The sequence below is a fragment of the Lepidochelys kempii genome, chromosome 1 (assembly GCF_965140285.1).
Source record: "Lepidochelys kempii isolate rLepKem1 chromosome 1, rLepKem1.hap1, whole genome shotgun sequence".
Taxonomy (NCBI): Eukaryota; Metazoa; Chordata; order Testudines; family Cheloniidae; genus Lepidochelys; species Lepidochelys kempii.
Window position 1 is genome coordinate 288677527 of NC_136380.1, and position 25975 is coordinate 288703501.

At 43.0% G+C, this 25975-nt stretch overlaps 1 protein-coding gene across 4 annotated transcripts; it reads right to left on the reverse strand.

Annotated features, from left to right (window-relative positions):
- On the reverse strand, positions 1-24527 carry DYRK2 (dual specificity tyrosine phosphorylation regulated kinase 2). Of its 4 annotated transcripts, none has more exons than XM_073327843.2 (3): positions 24084-24526; positions 23282-23418; positions 1-6060 (listed from the first exon to the last, which is right to left on the reverse strand). In XM_073327843.2, the coding sequence occupies exons 1-3, from the start codon at positions 24136-24138 to the stop codon at positions 4459-4461; spliced, it is 1794 nt and encodes a 597-aa protein (XP_073183944.1). In that variant the 5' UTR covers positions 24139-24526; the 3' UTR covers positions 1-4458. The 4 variants fall into 4 exon arrangements, with proteins under 4 accessions (XP_073183944.1, XP_073183945.1, XP_073183947.1 ...); XM_073327844.2 differs by lacking the exon at positions 24084-24526 and adding an exon at positions 16057-16163 and having other exon boundaries at positions 23282-23366; XM_073327846.2 differs by lacking the exon at positions 24084-24526 and adding an exon at positions 17179-19790 and having other exon boundaries at positions 23282-23324.
- Positions 24528-25975: the final 1448 nt, after the last annotated feature.

Here is a 25975-nt window from a genome sequence, read left to right on the forward strand (position 1 = left end):
AAAGTAGGACATAAAGTTTTATTCTGAAATGATCTCTGGCCACAACAATAAACTGTAACAAATATGCACTAAAACAGTCTTACTCCTGTCATCAGCTGTACAATACATACAGTATCATAAAACTGGCCACTAGGATTAAAATCCACTACAACATATTTCATGTTAAGTGGCGACAGCAGCATCTCACAGAAAATTATACAAACATATATACACAGTCCACATTCAATCATTTTTCACGTTTTCAGTACACACAGTTGCAGCATATTACAGTCACGTGTCTAAGTCGTTGCTCAATACAAACCCAAGCTACTGCTTAGACGTAATTGTAGCAGTTGAGCTGAGTAATTACAATTTGTAGCAGAGATGTACAAGCCCCTACAAACAATAATTCACAAATGCTTTTTTTTATTTAAATGCTACCGCAGCATCAAGTTGGGCAATATTAAAATCTTTACTGACAGCAAGAATTTAAAAAAAAAAAAAGTCTCCTACTTACCAGAAATATTCTTGATGGGGACAAAAAGGTGTTATAAAAATGGAGAGCATCAAATAATACACACACTTTCCTAAAGATTCAAATATAGCCCAATGCTACTTATGTCTAAAGTGTTTTAACATTCTTATGGAGTCCTTTATCACTCCAAACCACCCACCAAGTTAAAAGTGGCTTAAGTGCCTTGCACCCAAATTGTAAAAATCCCTGGCCATCTTTATTAGAGCCAGGCACATATAAAAGGAATGCACTTTGGTTCATACCAAATGCCCTGGGATTAAATCACACTATAAAATTAAGCAGTTTGAGGTAAATTTTTACAAATACAGTTGATTTCCACTAGTGTTACCATAACAAAAACATATTAAAAAAATCAGTCTGATGTTAAGATACAACTAACCATGAAGTGCCATCTTTAACCCCTTAAGCAACATAGAAGTTACTACAATAACAGAATGTTTTATCTGACATAGTGTGATTGCCTTATGTTTTCTATTAAGGCTTTGAAAACGTACAGGATGTTTTAAGATAGATCTAGCATTTAAAAATAGATTTCATCCTTATTATCTAGTATTCAAAGGGTTAAACAGGCCAAGATGTCTGCCCTACAAAATGGCATTTATAACAAAAGGCACATTGTTAACACCAAGAGCACAATCTATCCTCTGTTGTTAATCTACACGTCTTGCATCACTCTGTTGTTCCAATACACTTAAGTGGTAATGAACACTCCAGTGGTGCAAGAAACTGAGCCCAATGAGACTGCAACCAAAGACAAGACAACACTGTGCTATTACTAAATCTGAAAATAGCTCAGACATCTCTAGACAATGGTAACATGTGAGACTAAGCACTGTTTCCAAGCCACTTCTATCAGCCTAATTATCAGAGCCCTTATCATTAAATCACATCAAAGCAAGAGGCAATATCAGTTTCTTCCCCCCCCCTTCTTTTTACATTTATAAATAAGCTACAATAACAAGAGCTATATCACTAAAATCCATAATATAGCTGCTCTTTTAAATGGAAAAGAAGTTTACTGTATTTGGGTTAAAAATAGCTCCGCACACTATATTTTGGCTTAAAAGTTTCCGGTAGCATTTATGAATAAAGTCCATCACAAATGCATTATTGGTATTTAAAAAACTGGTTACATGAAAAAGAAAATGTAGTGGTTTTAGTCTACTAATGACCCATGAACATTATGTATATTTTCACCTTAAATTTACATTAAAGGCAGGTACAGGTTCCAATGTTTAATTTAGAAAACATACGGGGCGGGGGGGGGGAATCATTTTTTCTAACAGAATGGAATTCCTGATTTATCCCTTGCTGATTTCCTAAACAGCTGGAGGGTAGGAGCTTAACTGGTTTATTTTACATGTAAATAAATGTTTTTCCAAACCTAGAAATTACCAATTGTCAATCACCAGATATTTAGATTCCAGAAGCCACTGTTACCCTATTTGTATTATATTTCATTTTTGAATATGATTCCATACATGTTTATATATTGCACTTCCACATATTGTATAAAATTGTTTACATTTAACACTTTCTAAATAATTTAAAATTTGACTAGAGGCAGGAAACTATAATTTAAAAAATATAGTAAGAAAAATTAGTTTATCAGTGTTTGAATGTTTAATGTTATCAATCATCAATAAACACCATCCTTTATCAGAAATTAATTTTCAGGATTTCTTTGTGTACTGACTTTTTGGCAAATAGTTGTATTATATGTTTCCTGAGAGTAGTGTCATTTCTTTTCCATACCCCGCCCCCAGAGTCTTCAGTTAAATAAAACTTATGTTGCTTTCTTTTCAAATGAAAAATCTGAATGAATATGAATGAGAACTTAACCGGAAACTTTCTTGGCCTCTCTGGGGACCATGCTTTAAGTATTTTTAACAACTTTTACAAGTAATTTAATGCAATCTGTGCATATAAACATTGTTTATAATAAAGTTATTGAAGTTTTATTCAACCCACCCAAACTTCTCTTGTTCTGACATTCGCAAATCCTTCTAGATTATGTTCTACTTTCTTCAAAATTTCCTTTTCATGTACTTCATACATCCAAGGTAGATCACGGTCATTGCTTGAGATATAATACTGATTTTAACAAACTGTTACTAGTGAAAACATATTACATGTGTGACCATTCTCATCCTAACTCTAGAGATCACTCCTTGAAAAAGACCATCTTCCTTCTCTGAGTTCAGTTTAAAAAAAAAACCACACAAATACAAATCTACTTAAATCTCTACCACTCCTTCAAAGTTTTCTTCAGCTACCATGCTAAAGATTAATTCAAACCACTTATCTTTTCCTTAATGTTTTGTCCCCTAGAGATGTAGTGCATCAGTTTATTTCACTGATTAACTTTATGTCTTCCAATCATTCTACTGAGGAAACAATTAACACTTGCAGATGCTCAGAATTAACAATCTTTAGGTTAGTGACTTTCTTGTCTAGTGTCTTGTTTTCTAAAAATGAATAGTTATCTTGAAGGAGCAAAACAACATTTGCCCTTGTACACTGATTTGATCTGAAGTTAAAATGTGCCAAAGAATTCATAATCCATCAAACAGATTATCTGGAAAAAAAAATCTGTGAAATTTGTGTTGCATTAACAGTCTGGAAGATACAGTATGAAAATGACAGAGCAAACAGCTCTGAATGTATGATGTAGTGAGGCCTAGCTGTACTTAAGCAGAGAGAGAAGAAAACAGGAGAAAAAAAGGAAACCAAACATGAATATAGGTTGTACACCTAAAGTTATGTGCAAAACATTTTGCTTTATATAACTTCATCTATAGAAAGTAGCTCATTTGTCACATTAACACATATTCCCACCTTCATTTATTCTCCCACTGTCTGTTCATCTTTCTCTTTTTTACATAATATGAATGCCACTTGGGTAATTTTAGTGCTGGACACAGCTTCTTCTCTTTTTTTTTGGCTTACATTTGAACATTTATTTTAATCATTAATGTTGTTTTTTCTTTTCAAAAAAATCTATAGGATGTAGCTATATCATTGTTACAAAATATCATTTCTTCCAAGCTACTATATGGAAAATGAAAACATGCTATGGCCCCCATTCCACAGGTGCTTGACTGTACTCATGTGACTAGACTCACCGGCATCAAATTAAGCACTTGTGTAAGTGTTTGTAGGATCAGGACTTATATCTGTAAATGAATTCAGAGAAGGAAGAGTATTGCAAATTTACCCCAAGGGCAGGGGTGAAAGTAAGATAAAAGACTTACCAGTATGGGCCCCGGGAAGGGGCGGGGCCTTGGGTGGAAGGGGTGGGGGTGGGGGGTCAGCCTCCCCCAGCCAGCCATTCCACGCTGCCTGGCCTGCACCACCCAGGGCTCCGGTGGCAACTGAAAGGGCCCGGGGCACCAGCCGATGCTGCAGTAGCAGCAGCTAGGAGCCCCGGGCTCTTTTAAATCTCTGGGCCCTGGGGCAGCTGCCCCATCCCCCCCACACTGGCAGCCCCGGGGGGGGGCCGGGGAAAACGGGGAAGTGACTTTAAGGACAGTCCTTAAAGCACTGCTGCCGGTACCAGCCCACTTTCACCTCTGTCCACGAGAAAACTAACATGAACCATGTGGAAAAAAATGGTTAACACCTTTGACACTAAGCTGTAATGCATGACAGTCATGTTGTAACCAGTGGCCTGCCACTGATGTTTATTACTGTACCACACTAATTACAGTAAGGCTAATTGTACTTTAGAAAACAAACACTTTTAAAAATAAGTATAAAAACTTAAAGCATTGTCCCCATATTTTTATAAAAACAAAATCAAAATTTCTTACATTTAAAATGAGTGCTGAAAAGATACAAATGAATAAAGTTATTGAGCAAATAAAAATCTGAGCTACTTTTTCATACGAATAAGGCTCAGCAATGTAGCATTTCTCGTATGACCAGCATTGGGTTATTCAAACTCAGCTAACGAGTTTTGGCAACACTGTTCTCTGCTGAATATTCCCATTGGCATCTGTCATCTGTGCCAAATTAGTCCTAAGTTTTGAAGCCGAGCTTGATGTTGGAGGTAACTTGGAAATTGACGTTATAGCACCAGTGCTTTCTGTTATTCGTTTTGCCGATGCCTTCTCTCCAGTTGGAGGCTTTGGCAAACGTCTCCTAAGCCAGGGATGCCGTAAAGCCTGGCTGGGTGTCATGCGTATAGCAGGATCCCATTCTAAACACTGTTTTAAGAAGTCAAGGAAGAGGGGATCATCACATCCCTTTAATGCGTTCCCCCACTCTCGGCTCTCCGGTGGGCCACGCAATTTTCCCCTTCGGGAGCGGCCACCATTGAGTATTATAGAACCATCAGACAATGTGGTAATGGTACAATAACGGGGATAACCTTTAGAGCTCACAAAATTTTTGGCTCGTTTGGATGAATCCAGTAGTTTTTGGGACGGCATGCCCAGTAGCTCTATCATACAAGCCAGTTGGTCCCCTTCATCTTCTCCAGGTAAGAGCGGGTAACCGGTTAAAAGCTCTGCTAGAATGCAGCCCAAGCTCCACATATCGATAGGCATCCCATAACGAGCACCCAGAATCACTTCCGGAGCACGGTAGAAACGTGACTGAATGTAAGTATAGACACGTTGATGCTCATAACAACTAGAGCCAAAATCAATAACTTTAATACCACTTCTACCCTGTTGCTTCAACAGAATGTTCTCTGGTTTAAGGTCACAGTGAATGATTCTATTCTTGTGCAAAGCATCTAAGCACTGTAAAATTGAGTGGGCAAACTTGCGGACTAATGGCAGGCTGAAGCCCTGAAATTTGTTTTTCTTTATTAGCTCGTAAAGGTTCATGCTCAGCAACTCAAATGTCATGCAGATATGGCTGCGGAATATAAAGTTTTCCAGCATGTGAATAACATTCATGTTGTTATCCTTATCCTGTTTCCTTAGATGCTCCAGAATTCTAATTTCTTCTGCAGCTTGGCGGTGGAAACGTTTTTCATTTCTCACCATTTTTAACGCCACATGTTGATGGGTCTTGTGATCATAAGCCTTCACAACTTGGCCAAAACTTCCTTTCCCTATTACTTTCAGGACCTCATACCTGTATGCAATATGATCATGGGGTACTTGCACGTAAGACCCCTGGTCATCATCATAACCACTATTGTTTGGACCTTGAATCACACCTGGCCGCTTCTTTGCATTTGGACCCAAAAAGTATATTTCAGGGTAACTGAAAATTTCATGATGCTCAAAGGTTGTTAGTTTTTGCATGTATTGCTTCATTGCTTGCTCTGGTATCATAAAGGAGGCTTTCACCTTCCCTGTCCCATCTGTCGATTTTAAAGAACTGGAGCTCCCCTGTCGTCTATGAGCACTGTCTATCTGTCTGTCCGGCACCACTGACAATCCAGATTTGCTTACTGCTGCAAGCCCATTTGGTTGTGTTGTTAGAACTGTCCTCTTGTTGCTATTATCTTCAAACAGCTGTTGAACCTGAATCTGTCCGTGGCTACCAACGTGCAGGTGCTCATTCATTGTGTGCTTATTGCCTCCAACCTAAAATTCAAAATAATATTTTTCCAATTAGAACATTCAGTTCTACACATTTTTTAATGTTTCAAAATTACTTCTTCTGTCCCCCCACCAGGCCCAATTTACTTCAATTAATCATTTTTCTAAAGCTGCTTACAGCTAGGTTAAACATATGACCAATATCCCAGGATATCTTTCGTTACTGGTCCCATTTTAAAGATCTTAGCATCTCTTATACTTCTAGACTTTCCTCACTGTCATGACCATTTAAATAAGAGGTCTGCAGCAAGGCAAATAAGGGTATGGTAATATCATGGACTTAATAATTTCTCCAGAGAATCTGTAAGGCAACAGCCCAGTAATATCAAAAAATATGCTGGAGGGAAATTAAACTTGACTCTAGAGAATACAAAGTAGCAGTTTCAGTTATGCTTGAGATTCACATCACCGGCAGGAACTTCTATTGATAAGGCACCTTTAGTTCCCCCAACTCCACAAATTCTTACAAATCAGGATTTTAACTCCTTCCAAAATTTGCTGTGGGACAAAGGCTGTCATATACAATTTTAAATGGAAGGGAATGAGTTTTGACATTTCAAAAGAAAAAAAAATCTGGATGTTACGAAAGTGCAAGAGACCAAGTTTAACATTTATAGACTCTATAGTTACAATTCAGCAATGCATTTACATCAGTAGGACTTAAAGCACATGCTTAAGCAGTTTGCCAAACTGGGTACTGTATTTCTATTACTATAGCACCTCTCAAGATTGATTGCTGGACACTGGACAAACACTAAACCATAAAAAAAAAAAATCCATGCCTCAAAGGGCGTACAATCAAAATCTATTTTCCGCTCTCTGTAATTAAAAAAAATTAGGACTGGATTTAGAAATTATGTTTTGTTTTTGTATAGTTTGTATGATGGATTAAGCATGAATCTCAAGCATTTTCAAACAATAAAATATGTGATCAGAGTTGCGAAAAGCAACTATTTACGTAACAGCTATTTGTAATGAGAAACAAGAAATATATAAGCAAACCCTTGTTCCTAACACAGATATCTTTGTAATTTCTCATTTGCTTTATGCGGAGGACATTCTCTCTCGTAAAAAGGGCCTTAAACAATCCATAAATACATTAATTTCAAGCTGTAAATTAAAATAAAAAATAACTTTCTGTAACTTTACAACTCAAATTCATCCTTAGTGTAATTCATTTGAAGTCAATGGAAGAATAAATTTGAGTCTTAGAGTAAAAGGGTAACAAAACTAAGTTTTAATGTAATTAATTAATTCAAATTACAGTAACAAAAATGTAGTCAATGTACTGATGGGATAAGCTTGGGTCTAAGGACCTGATTTTTGAGTGGTCTCAGAGCCCACAACTCCCAGTGACTTCAAGTGAAGTTGTGGATACTCAGTATTTCTGACAAACAGGCCTTAAGAATCGAAATGCATCTTCTTCATTCCTGCCTGTAATGAACTTGGATATATCAGTTATAATGACGTGGGGTCTGATTTTTCTATATTAATTTCTTGGAAAAACTTGCAAGGATAAAATAGTGAAGCTAATGCTATGCAACCCTAAGTGTTTAAGATTCATTTAACAAATACGGGTTCTAAGTCATTAACACAACCATATCAATCTTTGAAGTCAATTTCACAACTTCAGTATCAAGACATGGGCTGTGAATGACACTCACGGATTAATTTCAAAAATATTATTGAAACCAGAATGCCAGACTACCTCTGTGATATTACTCATGTGGGACATAAGCAAAATAAAGGCATTGTCTTTGGTTAGTTTTCCATTAACATACTGGACAAAGATTATTGGATGAATGTCTTGATAAAATCTTGTCAATAACAAACTTTCAGTTTTTACCAGTGACAGACACTAAAAGGTAGAACAGAGAGGCAAGATGGTTTTGCAGATAAAGAACTGGGCTGGGACTTTGGAGATCTCCCAGCTCTACCACAGATTTCCTTTAATCTCTTTGACCCCTCAATTCCATATCTGTAAAATAGGAAGGAAATACTTCCTTTCTTCCACTCTTTGACTGCTTGTCTATTTAGAGTAAAAAGAAAAGGAGTACCTGTGGCACCTTAGAGACTAACAAATTTATTTGAGCATAAGCTATCAAGAGCTTACAGCTCACTTCATCGGATGCATGCAGTGAAAAATACAGTGGGGAGATATATATACACAGAGAACATGAAACAATAGGTGTTACCATACACACTGTAACAAGAGTGATCAGGTAAGGTGAGCTATTACTAGCAGGAGAGCAGGTGTGGGGGGGGGAACCTTTTGTAGTGATAATCAAGGTGGGCCATTTCCAGCAGTTGACAAGAATGTCTGAGGAACAGAGTGTGGGGGGGGGGGGAGGGGGAATAAACATGAGAAAATAGTTTTACTTTGTGTAATGACCCATCCACTCCCAGTCTTTATTCAAGCCTAAGTTAATTGTAGCCAGTTTGCAAATTAATTCCAATTCAGCAGTCTCTCGTTGGAGTCTGTTTCTGAAGTTTTTTTGTTAAAGAATTGTCACTTTTAGGTCTGTAATCAAGTGACCAAAGAGATTGAAGTGTTCTCCGACTGGTTTTTGAATGTTATCATTCTTGACGTCTGATTTGTGTCCATTTATTCTTTTATGTAGAGACTGTCCAGTGTGGCCAATGCACATGGCAGAGGGGCATTGCTGGCACATGATGGCATATATCACATTGGTAGATGTGCAGGTGAACGAGCCTCTGATAGTGTGGCTGATGTGATTAGGCCCTATGATGAGGTCCCCTGAATAGATATGTGGACACAGTTAGCAATGGGCTTTGTTGCAAGGATAGGTTCCTGGGTTAGTGTTTTTGTTGTGTGGTTGCTGGTGAGTATTTGCTTCAGGTTGGGGGGCTGTCTGTAAGCAAGGACTGGCTTGTCTCCCAAGATCTGTGAGAGTGATGGGTTGTCCTTCAGGATAGGTTGTAGATCCTTGATGATGCATTGGAGAGGTTTTAGTTGAAGGTGATGGTGAAGCTGAAGGTGATGGCTAGTGGCATTCTGTTATTTTCTTTGTTGGGCCTGTCCTGTAGTAGGTGACTTCTGGGTACAATTCTGGCTCTGTCAATCTGTTTCTTCACTTCAGCAGGTGGGTACTGTAGTTGTAAGAATGCTTGATAGAGATTTTGTAGGTGTTTGTCTCTGTCTGAGGGGTTGGAGCAAATGTGGTTGTATCGTAGAGTTTGGCTGTAGACAATGGATCGTGTGGCGTGGTCTGCATGAAAGCTGGAGGCATGTAGGTAGGTATAGCGGTCAGTGGGTTTCCGGTATAGAGTGGTGTTTATGTGACCGTCACTTATTAGCACCGTAGTGTCCAGGAAATGGATCTCTTGTGTGGACTGGTCCAGGCTGAGGTTGATGGTGGGATGGAAATTGTTGAAATCAGGGTGGAATTCCTGAAGGGCTTCTTTTCCATGGGTCCAGATGATGAAGAGGTCATCAATGTAGCACAAATAGAGTAGGGGCATTAGGAGACGAGAGCTGAGGAAGCGTTGTTCTAAGTCAGTCATAAAAATGTTGGCATCCTGTGGGACAATGCGGGTACCCATAGCAGTGCCGCTGATTTGAAGGTATACATTGTCCCCAAATGTGAAATAGTTATGGGTGAGGACAAAGTCACAATGTTCAGTCACCAGGTTTGCTGTGACATTATCGGGGATAGTGTTCTTGACGGCTTGTAGTCCATCTTTGTGTGGAATGTTGGTGTAGAGGGCTTCTACATCCACAGTGGCCAGGATGGTGTTTTCAGGAAGATCACCGATGGATTGTAGTTTCCTCAGGAAGTCAGTGGTGTCTCGAAGATAGCTGGGAGTGCTGGTAGCGTAGGGCCTGAGGAGTGAGTCGACATAGCCAGACAATCCTGCTGTCAGGGTGCCAATGCCTGAGATGATGAGGTGTCCAGGATTTCCAGGTTTATGGATCTTGGATAGCAGACAGAATACCCTGGTTGCAGTTCCAGGGGTGTGGCTGTGCGGATTTGTTCTTGTGCTTTTTCAGGGAGTTTCTTGAGCAAATGCTGGGAGTGGATGGGTCATTACACAAAGTAAAACTATTTTCCCAAGTTTATCCTCCCCCCACCTGCCCCACTGTTCCTCAGAGGTTCTTGTCAACTGCTGGAAATGGCCCACCTTAATTATCACTACAAAAGGTTTCTCCCCCTCCCCCCGCTCTCCTGCTGGTAATAGCTCACCTGACCTGATCACTCTTGTTAGAGTACATATGGTAACACCCACTGTTTCATGTTCTCTATGTATATAAATCTCCCCACTGTATATTCCAAGGCATGCATCTGAAGAAGTGAGCTGTAGCTCACGAAAGCTTATGCTCAAATTAATTTACTAGTCTCTAAGGTGCCACAAGTACTCCTTTTCTTTTTGCAGAAACAGACTAACACAGCTGGTACTCTGAAACCTGTCTATTTAGAGTGTAAGCTACTCAGAGCATGGGCTTTCTCTATGTGTCTGTATGGTGCACCAATGGACAAAATGGAACACCACTCTGGGATATTCTATCTACTACCCAAGATCCATAAACCTGGAAATCCTGGGCGCCCCATCATCTCAGGCATTGGCACCCTGACAGCAGGATTGTCTGGCTATGTAGACTCCCTCCTCAGGCCCTACGCTACCAGCACTCCCAGCTACCTTCGAGACACCACTGACTTCCTGAGGAAACTTCAATCCATCGGTGATCTTCCTGATAACACCATCCTGGCTACTATGGATGTAGAAGCCCTCTACACCAACATTCCACACAAAGATGGACTACAAGCCATCAAGAACACTATCCCCGATAATGTCACGGCTAACCTGGTGGCTGAACTTTGTGACTTTGTCCTTACCCATAACTATTTCACATTTGGGGACAATGTATACCTTCAGATCAGCGGCACTGCTATGGGTACCCGCATGGCCCCACAGTATGCCAACATTTTTATGGCTGATTTAGAACAACGCTTCCTCAGCTCTCGTCCCCTAAAGCCCCTACTCTACTTGCGCTATATTGATGACATCTTCATCATCTGGACCCATGGAAAAGAAGCCCTTGAGGAATTCCACCATGATTTCAACAATTTCCATCCCACCACCAACCTCAGCCTGGTCCAGTCCACACAAGAGATCCACTTCCTGGACACTACAGTGCTAATAAACAATGGCCACATAAACACCACCCTATACCGTAAACCTACTGACCGCTATTCCTACCTGCATGCCTCCAGCTTTCACCCTGACCACACCACACGATCCATCGTCTACAGCCAAGCTCTGCGATACAACCGCATTTGCTCCAACCCCTCAGACAGAGACAAACACCTACAAGATCTCTGTCAAGCTTTCTTACAACTACAATACCCACCTGCAGAAGTAAAGAAACAGATTGATAGAGCCAGAAGAGTTCCCAGAAGTTACCTACTACAGGACAGGCCTAACAAAGAAAATAACAGAACGCCACTAGCCGTCACCTTCAGCCCCCAACTAAAACCCCTCCAACGCATTATTAAGGATCTACAACCTATCCTAAAGGATGACCCAACACTCTCACAAGCCTTGGGAGACAGGCCAGTCCTTGCCTACAGACAGCCCCGCAACCTGAAGCAAATACTCACCAACAACCACATACCACACAACAGAACCACTAACCCAGGAACTTATCCTTGCAACAAAGCCCGTTGCCAATTGTGCCCACATATCTATTCAGGGGACACCATCACAGGGCCTAATAACATCAGCCACACTATCAGAGGCTCGTTCACCTGCACATCCACCAATGTGATCTATGCCATCATGTGCCAGCAATGCCCCTCTGCCATGTACATTGGTCAAACTGGACAGTCTCTACGTAAAAGAATAAATGGACACAAATCAGATGTCAAGAATTATAACATTCATAAACCAGTCGGAGAACACTTCAATCTCTCTGGTCACGCAATCACAGACATGAAGGTCGCTATCTTAAAACAAAAAAACTTCAAATCCAGACTCCAGCGAGAAACTGCTGAATTGGAATTCATTTGCAAATTGGATACTATTAATTTAGGCTTAAATAGAGACTGGGAGTGGCTAAGTCATTATGCAAGGTAGCCTGTTTCCTCTTGTTTTTTCCTACCCCCCCCCCCCAGATGTTCTGGTTTAACTTGGATTTAAACCTGGAGAATGGTCAGTTTAGATGAGCTATTACCAGCAGGAGAGTGAGTTTGTGTGTGTATGGGGGTGGGGGGGATGTGAGAAAACCTTGATCTATGCAGGAAATAGCCCGACTTGATTATGTAAAGAGTTGTCACTTTGGATGGGCTAGCACCAGCAGGAGAGTGAATTTGTGTGGGGGGGTGGAGGGTGAGAAAACCTGGATTTGTGCTGGAAATGGCCCACCTGTTGATCACTTTAGATAAGCTATTACCAGCAGGACAGTGGGGTGGGAGGAGGTATTGTTTCATGATTTCTGTGTGTATATAAAGTCTGCTGCAGTTTCCACGGTAAACATCTGATGAAGTGAGCTGTAGCTCACGAAAGCTCATGCTCAAATAAATTGGTTAGTCTCTAAGGTGCCACAAGTACTCCTTTTCTTTTTGCGAATACAGACTAACACGGCTGTTCCTCTGAAACCTAAGTTTTACTGTAATACAAATAACTTGTCATTCTTTCAGCTTGGTCTTACACAAATGTGTGAAGATTTCTCCTGCTATCTCACCACCTGACTTACCGGCCTCAAAATGTATGCCAAATCAGTAACCAAAAGTGCACTAATGTCAAAATGAAATTCAGAAATGATAAGAGTACACTCTGAGATCAAGCAATGTTTTAACTGCGGAGGAAAGGGCTTCCCCAGGAGAAAATCCCCCGTGTAGTGCACCGTTAGCAGATTACATTGTTTTATCAAGGGTTTTACTCTAATATGACAGACATTTCTTTGTAAAATCATTTGTTTCCTGAAGAGCAGACAACCTGGATGAAAGCTTGAGGTTTTGATGATATTCTTTCAGTTTGCACATCTTTAGTTTTCATAATATGGAAACCCTCTAGAATTCTTGGTGATTCTTTCTGCTGAGTTTATTGTTTTTCTACATACATCTTGACTCAGCTCTAATAACAGGTCTATTTTATTTCAAGATTGTAACATGACTGCATATGTTTATTTGCAAAGCCATTTGGGCCCGGACAATCAAATCTGACTGATCTTAAATGAAGTTTTACAACATACTGGCGTTCAGAGCAAAGGAGCTTGTATCAGTCAAGCATAGTGGAGAGAGACAGAATATTGAACTAACTGCTTAAATTCTCAGAAACACCATGAATTAAACCACCAAGAAGACTTAACTGCCCTGTGACCCCTCCGGACAATTCCTCCAGGTTAAGTATGAAGAATATTGGTGTGGTAGGGTCTGGAAAGTTGCTCTGCTCCTGAGCATGCTATATTTCTTTGGTGGGTAAAGACAGGACTTCAGTCCACATAGCTGTCAGGAAGGCATATTTCACAAGCACGAAATTACTTCGAGGGTTTTTTGGTTTTGGGAGAGGGCTACGGGGAAGGGTTCAGTATAAGCAGAATTAAAAGATTGTGTAAATAAGAATCACATAAAAAAGTGGCGTTAGGGCAAAGTGCAGGTTACAAACACTAAAGCCAAGAAATCGGAGAAGTTAAGGTTTCTTCTACAACATTAATCCAACCACATATTATGATGCACAGTAACAACAAAACTAGAACATACTTAAGACACGAGTAGAAAATACTTCTTATGAGCAGTGAGACTGAGATGGTGTTGAGGAAGAAACCATCTCTCTGGCAATTCTTTAAGTGCTCAATGCCACAATCTAAACCTTTGAATTCATTTTATTTTTTCATTTGATTCGCCTGGTTTTAAGGACTATTTGGCTTCTTCATTTTACAAGTACTGTAGGTTTCACTAGAGGATGTACATTGCTTGAACTGTAGCTATTTGTCTTGTATCAGGAGTTAAAAAACAAATCCATTTATCCACTCACCACCAGTAGCGAGTAGGAATTGTTTCCTAATAAAGCTTTCAGATAAGCTTTCCAAATATTAAATATAGTTCTGCCTTCCTGAGCCTTTAGACAGTTTCAGTGTTTCTCTTGCTGCACACAGGTTTTCTAAGCAGAAGAATGAAACTAACAAGACTGCTCAGTTTTTTTACTGCTTCTCACTGGATTCTAGATAGCACTTCCCTGGCTGCTGACCAGTCATTCAGTTTCACTCAGCTGCTTCTTGAGACTGCATGTACAGAAGCAGAAGTAAGTACTAGAAAGCTATTTACAAGGGAAGAGGGCTCAAAAATAGCTGACACACCCTTCCCTACTCCCACAGCATCACGTAGTTCTGGGGTGGGAGAGAGCTCTTTCTCCCAACCAACAGCCTAAACGGGGTTCAGATTTATCAGGCCCCTGCTAATCAGATATGAAAGATGGCACCTCCCTCTCCCACACAGGATCCAGGGATAGCATATCATAGGAATCACAGCACTCTTCTTCTTCCAACCAGTTTGGAGGGATGGGGGTTGAATATTCACCTGGGGTTTTGCCTCTGTGCATCAACCTCTGCCTAGCACAGGGGTAGGCAACTTGTGGCTCTGGAGCTGCATGTGGTTCTTTGGCTGCCCCCTTGCGGGCAGCTGTTTTTTGTGGGGTGCGAGTTGCAGGCTCTGCCCAGGAGGCACTTACCACAGGCAGCTCCCAGCTGGCGGTGCAGCAGGGCTTAAGTAGTCTGCCTGCCTGCCCTGGCCCCACGCTGCTCCCAGAAGCAGCTGGCTGCTGGCACGTCTCTGCGTGCCCGTTGTGGGAGGGAGACAGCAGGTCTCCATGCACTGCCCGCGCCTGCAAGCACCATCCCCGCAGTTTGCCAAAGGGAGCTCTGAGGATGGTGCTGGGGGTGGGGGCAGCGTGCGGAGCCACCTCCCCCCACACCAGCGGCACGCAGAGACGTGTCAGCAGCCAGCCACTTCGGGCGCAGCATGGGGCCAGGGCAGGCAGGCAGTCTGCTGAGCCGTGCTGCACTGCCGACCGGGAGCCGCCTGTAGTAAGCGCCTCCCAGCCAGAACCTGCACCTCACACCCCCTCCTGCACCCCAACCTCCTGCCCCAGCCCAGAACCCCCCCTGCACCCAAACTCCCTCCCAGACCCCTCACCTACTCCTGCACCCCAATACTCTGCTGCAGCCTGGAGCCCCCTCCTGTTTATATTCAAATGGCTCATTACAAGGCAACTGTTGTCTACCAATAAAACTCATGGAAGTTCTTGTGAAAAGCAAGTGGACCTGCTCTGTCTGTACTAGTATGTTCCAACATCCAACAGTTTGAAAAAGTTTAAAGTCAGAAATAAAATAGATCAGCTAAATACCTTCAGTCAAACAAATGACAACCACAAAGAGAATGACAGAAGAAGAACAGTGAGAATTTCAAAATGATTGGACTGAGTCTTACGCTTTTATAGTGAGTTCAGCTGGACTCCCATTGTGCCCCGTTTGAGACAAGAAACTACCCAACAATAAGCAATCAAACCTAGAAAGACATTTTGAAAAGAAAGCTTGGACGTTTGCTGAAACCTAGCCAGCTGGAGATGCAAGGAGAAAATCAGTAGAGGAACTCCGACGCAAAGCAGAGCAAACAAGACGTACGTTTGCTAAATGGATGAAGGCGTCGAGTGGAACCGCAACTGCTAGTTTCGTGGCAGCTCAAGAAATTGTCAAACGAGGGAAGCCATTCACAGGTGGAGAATATGTGAACGAATGTTTCATTAAAACATTTGAGCACCTCTTTGGCGATTTTAAAAACAAAGGTGAAAGAGTTAAGAAAAATTAGAGAAATGCCATTATCTACGAAGACTGAAAGGAGAGAACTATTAAGACGGCCGCAGACATAACCAGCCAGCAGGTTAGTGACATTAGATCAGCACCAGGTTTTTCTGTTGCCTGCAATGAGACATGCAATGTGAATGACATCACTCAGGTTGCCTTACTCGGCAGATACGTTAATGATCAAGGTCCTCAGGAAGAGCTGATTGCGTTTTTGCCACTCAAAGGACACGCCCCGGGCGAAGATATTGCATCTGCTGTCACTGAATGTCTGAAACAAAAAGATACTGACATCAACAGAATAATTGCTATTGATACAGATGGAGCACTGAGCATGAAGAGCATAAAGGTTTTGTTTCTTTACTTAAAAGAAGTATGGAACACGACGTAATTTCATTTCACTGCATAATCCACCAGGAGGCGCTGTGTGCACAAACCTTTCCAGAGGAAATCTCAAAAGTAATGGAAATGATCATGCAGATTATTAACAAAATAACAGGTTGTTAACAAAATAATGGCAAGCGCTCTCAATCATCGGCAGTTTTGCGAGCTTCTTCAAGAAGTTAACAGCCAATATTCTGATCTTCTCATGTATAACAAGGTAAGATGGCTTTCCAGAGGTGCAGTCCTGATGAGGTTTGCGTCCTGTCTGGAGAAAACTAGGGTGTTCCTCCAAGAAACGGGCCTTAAATATGCGGTGCTAATGGATCCTCACTCGCTGCAGAAATTCAATTTCATGGTGGATTTAACTTCTCATTTAAACGTGTTGAATAGGAAGCTACAGGGAAAAGGAAATACTACAATTTCGGTTTTGGAAGAAGTTCTTCCATTTGAACGAAAGCTGTCTTTGTTTGTAAGGGACACTGAGATGGGCATATTCGTGCATTTCCCAACACTGAAGCAATACAAACAAACAAACAAACAACTGTGACATTGACGTTAGGTTCCTTGCAGAAACAGTCATCAAAATGCAGGCTGCATTTGCTGACCAATTTCACGAGTTCAGAAGGAAAAGGCCACTTTGTCACTTCTGTTGAAACCACTTGAAGCTGACACTTCTGCATTGAATTTTTCAGCATTTGCGGGAATCAGTCGAGCGCAATTTGAACTTGAATTAGCGGACTTGCAAGACAAGGATTTATGGAATTAAAATATGAAAGATCTTATCACTGAACTTGAAAATCTGGAAAGGCAGAAATCCACCCTGGGGCTACAACACAAGTGGTCTGAAATAGACAACCTGAAACGGCAAGACCAGATTATATTCAACTTTTGGAATTGTCTACCTGATCTGTAGTCAGCTAAAGAAATACGAATTAGGGCTTCTCTCAATCTTCGGTTCAACGTACTTCTGTGAACAAGTGTTTTCCAACATGAATTTCATCAAAAACAAACTGAGGAGCCAACTGCACGATGTTAGTCTTGAGTCCTGCTTGAAAATGAAAATCACGGCATATTCACCGACCATTGAGCAACTCTCTAAAGATGTCCAACAGCAGAAGTCACATTAAAAGTATTGGTGACTAGTAATAACTTTAATATATTCAATTATTTAGTTGATAAATTCTAACTCTACAAGTAGCTTTGCATGTGATGCAGCTCTCGAAAAATTTTGGTCAAAGACAAAAACAAAAAAATGGCTCTTCTTCTTTGAAAGGTTGCCGACACCTGGCCTAGCAGGTATAGTCCTCTGGATAGCAGGTGTTGGATATTTTTTTCAAGATCAGACTTGTAGAACTTACATGCTTCCCCAGTGAAGCTTGTAAGTTCCATGAACCATGCTTAATGGGCCTGTGGCGCTATAAAGGGCTATATGCTTCGTAGTCCCGCAGTGAACTGCTTGTTGAACTCACAATCCTTTCATCTGACAGTGTAAGCCTGAGAGGTTTATAAACGCCTTCTGCTTCTGCAGATGTGTTTGTAAATTCCTGTAACCAAACAGCTAGAGAGTTATACATCTGCATATACCCGCACAGCATATACATCTTAAGAGGATGTTTTCCTGCCCATATTTTCAAAATCATAACTTTTTTTATACATCATTTCTTCTCACACTTATCAAAGCACACAGTGTTCACTAAAACTTATCTACATATCATGTCTGAAGCTGAAAAATTCCTCTGCTTGAGTTATTTGGGAATATAAATTACAAAAGAGAAAAAAATAAAAGTAAAAATGTTTTCTCTCTTTACCATTTCATAATTCTAAACTGGCTGCTGCAAAACTTTATTTGTTCGTCTTATGGAAATGGGTAGGATGGGGTACATAACATCCACATATCCCCTTAAATAGAGACCCATCATGGAAAAATTTAGTCCAAAATAAATATATGTTTCAGAAATGTATCAATGTGTGAGGACAAGAGGTTTCAAGGGAAACTGTTCTACAACCACAACTATACTAGCTGTAAATACTTTAATAGTATAAATTGTGTCCAGTGTTTTAAAACCAAATGGGACTGATCAGCAATCAGTTGTACATGTGTGGGCGATACCCAGTCAATACATAAATCTATTTTAGGATTTTCTATACTGCCCATCACTGTAGGATCAAGTAAGCCTTATCCAGAGTAGACCATAATTCTTCCTGGCATTTTCCCCTGTTAATTGCATTTCCCAGGAGCAACAAGGTGCTCTATGTAGTCAACACTGAGGAAATTATTTTTCAACTTCAGTTTTTAATCTCAGTTGGTCTCAGGCGCTGTACCCTATAAAATCACCCAAAGGAAATAGTTGCGCTATAATTATTTACAATGACTTAATTCCACCAAAGCCCAAACAACAGTTTATGTTGTCATCAGAACCCCAAAATGATAAAGTGAATCATATTAAACAAGCAATGTGACGGGCTGACAAAGGCTCTGATTGTAGAGATATCAAGTAGAACCAGGACTTGTCAATCTGATGTTACAAAAATAGGTGGGGGAAAACATTTTGTTAAGGCAATAAAATACTTCTAGAAAGACTGTTACACAACATACTCTTCTCTCTAGGCTAGGTCAAGGCACTTGGCTTTCAGCCTTGTTGCTCACAACACACCAGAGACATATGGGTATCATGTGTAGCACACTTCATTGCTTATTTAGTGGCTTACAACACAAGCACGCATATGTATGAATGCCCTTTTTTTTTATAGATGGATTCAAGTGCTTCTGTGGTTCATAACTTCTAAAAATATCTCCTTATTAGCCAATATTATACCAATGTAGCAGCATTATTGAAATGATTTTGATTATTATCATGTGTTTTACAGATCTAAGACCAAGTCCCTGCCCTGAAGAGCTTGCACTAAGTATCAGATATTTAAAGCACACACAATTTTCATAGCGTGGACCACATCTTAATAAAGAGACTGTCTTACGAATGCCTCTCCTCGCATTCATGATTGTATAGACATTTCCACTCAAATTCACATAACGTGAGCAATTGTGGCAATGAGAGTAACTGATTATATGGAAAAGTAACAGTAATAAAGTAATGTATTTTCAGCTGTCTTAATGAGATTTAGCAACCAAAAACAAGGAGAACTAGCAGCCTGTGACCAATCAGCTCTTCATGGACCACAATTTGGGAACCTCTGTTATACTGTAATTTAAGTTAAATGTTAGAATTATGAGTCGAGGCAAAAGAATAGGGTGTAGATGCAAGATGGTCAGTAATGGAAAGCTAACTACAAACTGGGAAATTTGGGGAGGGTCATGAAGAAGGAGAACAAAGTTGCTTGATGCATTGTAGAGGAAGGTCAATCCAGTCCTAGGCAGTGGGAGAAGGAGACTAAGAATTGCAATAATACAGGAGAAGCTGGCAGAGTGGTGCGTACAAGAGTGGGTGCAACAAGTAATAAAAGCACAGATGTAGATGGGAGCAGAGGGCAGAGATAAGAAGCTGGTAGACGGACCCTGTAAGACATAAAAAGTTGAATTAATTCAAAATGAATATATATATATATATAAGGTCATGTGAGGTTCAGTCTGTTGGCAGTAATAGGAAGGCCTTGAAAGAATATGGCCTAATTGGAAAAACTGGACCTGAAAGGTAACTGATAAGATAACTGGGGCCTTTTCTTCCTTCCATGAGGCATAGTAAATAATATGGAAGGATTGTGTGTGTTGAACCAGCAATAACTCCAAACTGGCCAAAACCTGGTTTTTAGCTAAGTTAGAAACAATGACATCACTTGTTTGATAAAGGGTATAAGAGGGTGAACTCTTTAAGGGTTCATTGATAATAGCAGCCTGATCAAGTTGGAGCTGACCAGCATGGGTCCAAGCACCCCTAGGGTTAGCCCTTTTGTGAGTATTATGATCAAATGCTTATAAATGCTTGTTATTGTATGGATGTATTAAACTGCATTTAATTTAGGCTTTTTAGATATGTTTAGAGCAATTGTAGAACTACTATTCAGCCGTGAGATTGAATAAAGGAATTTATGGTGAAACTGGCATTGTGGCAGTATTCTATATTAATAATAATAATTCTAACAGACTCACAGAGGGATGGGGATTTACATGATCAGGGCAGCAGGTAAGGAAGATTATCTTTGTTGCAGCATGTTAATTGGATACAACAGTGGAGAGATGAGAGACTGAAGAGAAAAAGTTACAGTAGTTTAGGCAAGAAAGAAAGGATTTTGAAAGTAAGGAATAGAGAGGAAAGGGCAGATTTTGGAGAAGAGAAGGACAAAGAAGAATTAGTGATGCTCCCATGTTTTTGAGCCTGACTGACCAGAAAGACAGTGGCAGTATCAGTGGAAAGGGAGAAGGAAAGAATTAGGAGGAAGCCACACACTCTTTAAAAACAAAACAAACAAACAAAAAACCCTCTACTTGGTGCATACACAACAGCCTGTCTGGTTAGCAACACAGATTGCCATGATTACACAACCTCTGTCCTCATCTTCACACCTCTATCTCTCTGACCATGATCCCCCATGAAGCTATACTACACCAACAATTAAATTGTTGACCAACAAGGTGGGAGACAGAATTTTGACAGGAGTTGGACCTAGACTACTTAACTCACTCCTGTAAGAGGTAAGAATGACAATGGACCTCTTCACTTTCAGAATTAAATGCAAAACTCATTTTTTCCCTTGATAAATTCTTCATATACACAACACACTCAAATCCAGTAAACCAGCCAAGCTATTTCTCCTACAGTCTGGGAAGGCAAAAGGGATAGATTGTTATTTTTATTTTTAGTTACTTGGGAGGCACTCAGACACTGTGGTGATGGGGACCATTTAAGTATACGGATAGAGGGAGGGAAGACAGTTCAGATAGAAAGATGAGAAGTTCCATTTTAGACATGACTGATTTGAGGAAGCAGTGGGACATAAAGTTAAAGGGATTTTAATCAGTCAGTGTTAACTGAGGTCACTGGGACTACAGTTCCTAGAATGATCATGTAACAGACATATCCAAATGGTTTTTAAAGTTACAATCCGCTATTCTAATGTCACATCTGATTCTTACTATAAAAAGTTATGTTAGCATCTTCTACCAACCACAAAATAACAACCTACAAAATTTAGAGGGACAGCCTGCAATATTTCTAAAACAATATTCAAGGCTAAATATGTTGTGTGCAGTAGATCATATATCCCAAAAGTACAGATTCTAACAATCAGAAGTTATAAGGACCCGAAAGCTAACAATATTGGTGGTTGGCCACCCTTGTGCATTAAAAAAAAAGCAAAAAAACCCACCCCACTAGATTGGGGGTCTGTACTGTCAAGACTATCTCCCAACTCTGTAAGTAGAACTATGCAAGTGGATCACTATATGCCCATGCAGAGCCTCAATTAAGTCCAGGGAGCGCCACAAGAATGGACGCATGAGTCTGCACAATCATTACTTGTGTTTTTTTGTTATTATGTCTTATGTTCTGTTCTTAAAAGAAAATTTTAAAAACTGCCTCTAATTCTTTTTAACTCAGTCAGCACTTCAACTCATTCACATATGTGTAACTCAGAACAAAATTTGGCATTTGAATTTGTGGACACATACTGTATTTTACGTATATAGTGATGTTGATTTTATGCATGCAGACACAAATTGTAGACTATCACATTCTTTTCCAGTGCACCCTAAATGTGTTATTTCATTAAAAAAGCCTATTCTTATTGTAAATGGCCAATGCTTTTAACACAAAAGCATAGAAAGTCAGTGCAACAGTAATATCCAAATGCAGAGTTTCACCTTCCATCAGCCCATAATCACATTACAGTTTAAAGCTCTGCCATATGTTTACCATGATAGCATGTGAGCATCCAATAAAGTAAGTATTAGCTCAAAGAAAAATATTCTAGCAATGCTTTTTAAATCATACATTTTTCACCCATTTAAAATCTATGAAATAAAAACATGAGCTATTTAGTGCTAACATATAATCATATAGATCTACTATCCACTCAGCCACACGTTAAGGAGAGAGAGATGCCCTCTTGCATCCATAAATAGTGGTACACTTGTGAATTTCCATTCCAATGGGATTAGCTAGGACTGGAAGATAATGTGAGATATCACAGACCTGAAAAATAAAAATCCCCTTTAGGTCAGGCAGCACACGCCTCTTTAGGTACACTGTGCTGTAGCAGCACTGTCAGCCTTTCATCCACCTATTGCCCCTGAATACAATCATAGTTGTTACCCTGGGAAAGAGCTATCAGCCTGAGCTAATCAGACAAATGAGGAAAGAGCAGCTTTCATTCCCCACTGTAGTAAAGGCCATCCTCTAATGACAGTGACTAACCTCATTTTCAAAGCAATGTCATTTCATGGGAACCCATGTACCAGCACAGGCCTTCCATGCCAAATCCACGCAAGGTGCCAGCTTCAAAAGGAGTCATGCAACATTTGACCAGACCCTTTCAAATGAAATGAGCCCTGTCTATACATTATTCGTTTTACAGAGAACCACCTGGGAAACCCTCCTACACCAGAGGCCTGCCCCCCTTCGCACAGGACTCATGGCCGCCAGGGGTTCTATCCCAACCATGCAAACTTCAAGTGACAAAAAAGTACCCTCCCCAGCCCCATCAGAATACCTGTTGAAACCAGGCTGGTAACAGGAATAATGAGACATGATGAGACAGGCAGGATAATTAACAGGGATCCTACCGCCTTCTGTCCTTTCTAGCCTCATTCACAGCTCTCTGGCAGACGGGCAGGCTGGCAGCCTGACGGCACCTAGCACATTTATTTCTATTAATACGAAGGGGGAGGCGGCTGGTGGGAGGTTATTGCATTTGGAGAATGAACATGCTCGGGCGCTGCAGAGCCCCAGGCACCACGGGGAGGATAGGGAGGGTCCTATGGCCCGCACAGGGTCGCTGCAAATAGATCAAGCCAGGCCTTTGCCCCCTGCCCCCTCCATTCCCGGCTCTCACCGTGTGGGCTGTGTTGCTGGACCTAAGCGGCGGCAAGGCGATGGGTGATGGCGGGCCGGTCCCAGCTCCCGTCCGGGATCCCCCGGCTCCGATGCCCGGGGAAGACTGCAGCTGGCGGCCACTGTCCCCTCCCCTGCCTGCCGAGGAAGGGAGAGCAGACGGTGAGCGAGGAGAGGAGCCCGGTGGGGCGGACCTGGCTGACAGCACGCAGGCTGGGGAAGGGGGGAGGAGGGGAAGCCTCCTGCCGCCGCCAGACTCTGTTTTGCCGACGCAGAAAGCCCTGGGAAGCGGCCCGCAAACGTGGCACAGCGGAGGGAGCAGGAAGGGCCGGGATCGGGCCCCGCGTGTGCGCGGAGCTTGTCAGCCCAGCGCAGCCCTGCGGGCCGCGATGGACCCCGCCGCCGCCGCCGGGCACATGCCAAGGGGCAGCGCAGCCCGGATGGGCGCCGCCCGCGCCGTCTGGCCGAGAAACCCCCCACGCAGCCAATCCGATTTCCGCCGCTTCCCTTACTCCAGATCCCCGCTCCCCACCGCCGGGGATCCCGAGCCTGCGGGGGGACGGGCTGGGGATCCGCGCCCCTTCGGGGGGGGGATACAGGCAGCCTCTGGGCGAAGAGGTAACACTGCCCGGGGCCGGGCTTCCCTCCGTGCCCCGGCCCGGGGCAAATCATTGTTCCGCCGCCCCGCCCCGCGCCGCTGGGGCCGGGAGGGCAGCGGGCCGAGCCCCTTCCCCCGGCCCCCGAGCAAAGGCCGCGTGTCCCGGCTGGCCGCTCCCGGGCGCTGCGCCCTGCCCTCTCCTTACCCGCCGGGTAGGCAGCTCCCGCAGCCGCGCTCGCCGAGGCTTTCCGGGCTAACATGGCCGCTGGAGAGGAGGCTGAGGGAAAGGCATGTCAGGGCTGCTCCGCTCCGCTCCTCCTCGGCCTCTCCGGGCGGCGGCGGCGGCGGCTTTCCCTCCCCGATCCGCTCCCCCCCGGCCCACGCTCCGCTGCATCCCCCCGGCCCCGGGCCCGCCGGACAGAGCGCAGCCCCGCTAGCCTCCCTCTCCTCCGCCGGCAGCAGCAGCAGCGCCGCCGCCGCCGCCCCTGCCCAGGCACATCAGCGCCCCGATCCCCTCACATAGAGCTCAGCGAGAGCAGGGGAAGGCGGCCGGCCAGGACCCTCCCCCCCCTGCACACACAGAGCAATAGGAACAAACAGCTCTGGAGGGGCGATCTCCGCCCCCAGCCGCTTCTCCTCCCCGCCCTCCAACCCCCCCCCCCGCCGCCGCCGCCGCCCCCCACACACACACTCGCCCCGCCTGGCCCCGCCACTTTCACTTTCAGTAGCGAAGAGCCACACGAGCACGCCCCGAAAGTCCCAGCAACCCCAAAGGGGAACCGCTCCCCGCCCCCACCCCTCCCTCCGCTCCTTCGCTCGCTCCCCAAGGGCCTGGGCTGGGCGGCCGCGGTGACCGTCTCCTGCCTCCTCGTCTGTGCAGGTCCCCCCGGGGCAGGCAGAGCTCCAGTGACCGTGAGCTGCATGCCAGCGGCTGTTGGCTGCAGCTCGCCGTGCAAAAATTAGCCCCCGTCCCAAAGAAATGATTTCCTCCCCCTTTTCCCCACTTGCCTGGCTGAGGGCAGTCAATTCTGTGACACTCACAAACGGTGACAACTACAAACTATGCCCGCCCCCCCCCCAAAAAAACCAACCACATTCTCAATCACCTGCATTTGGATGATGAGCAGAACCCATCATCTGGGCTCAAACCTTGAGAGCGTCAAGGTGGCCAGGGCATCAATGGGGAGAGGACAGAGAGGGGGAATAGAAGTGAATGGGGTTGGGAAGAGCTGAAACAATGTTGGGATGAGAGCGGTACCAGCTATGATTAAGACTACGTTTATGTCACGGAGGTCATGGAAGTCACGGAATCGGGAATCTGTGACTTCCAGAGACCTCCATGACATTCTCTGCTTCAGCCCCAGGGGCTGCCGGACTCTGGAGCTGACAGCCAGTGGAGCCTTGGCAGAGTTCCAGCGACAGGCGACAGCAAAGTGACAAGTGACAGGGAGCCCCCTGCAAAGTTCCAGCAACAGGTGACAGACTCCAGAGGGGGCCCTCCTCACGGTTCCAGAGACGTGCAACAGCCCCACGTGGGAGGAGGAGGGGGGATGCCTAGGGCAAATGGCTGGGGTGTCCCATTTTCTCCTTGGGAAATATGGTCACCTTGCAGCTCCTGCTGTGAGTGGAGCCCCCCCTCGCCTCCCTCCACAGCTTCGAGCTGCTACGGGCAGAGGGGGAACCCCACAACTCCCCACCACCACTGTTTATGGCGCTGCAGCATCAAAAGTCACAGACAGGTCATGGCTTCCGTGAATTTTTGTTTATTACCCGTGACCAGTCCATGACTTTTACTAAAAATCATGACAAAATTTTAGCCTTAACTATGAGACCCCCGAAAACTGAAGCAAAATTAGAAGGACAAAGGAGGAAGGTCTGGAGGAAAAATAAACTGAAACAGAGTCCTGCTTCTTTGGCAGTTATATTAAAAATAAACTAAATAAAGTTGTATAAATGCTGGTGTCTAACTACCATTTAGGATTCCAATTGTTCCAAAAAGTGGGAAAATGTATACAAGCAATGAAACTGCACATCAGCAGCACCCAAGATGGCAGTCACCATGGGAACATTATCATTTCCCATAAAATGCACTGATAG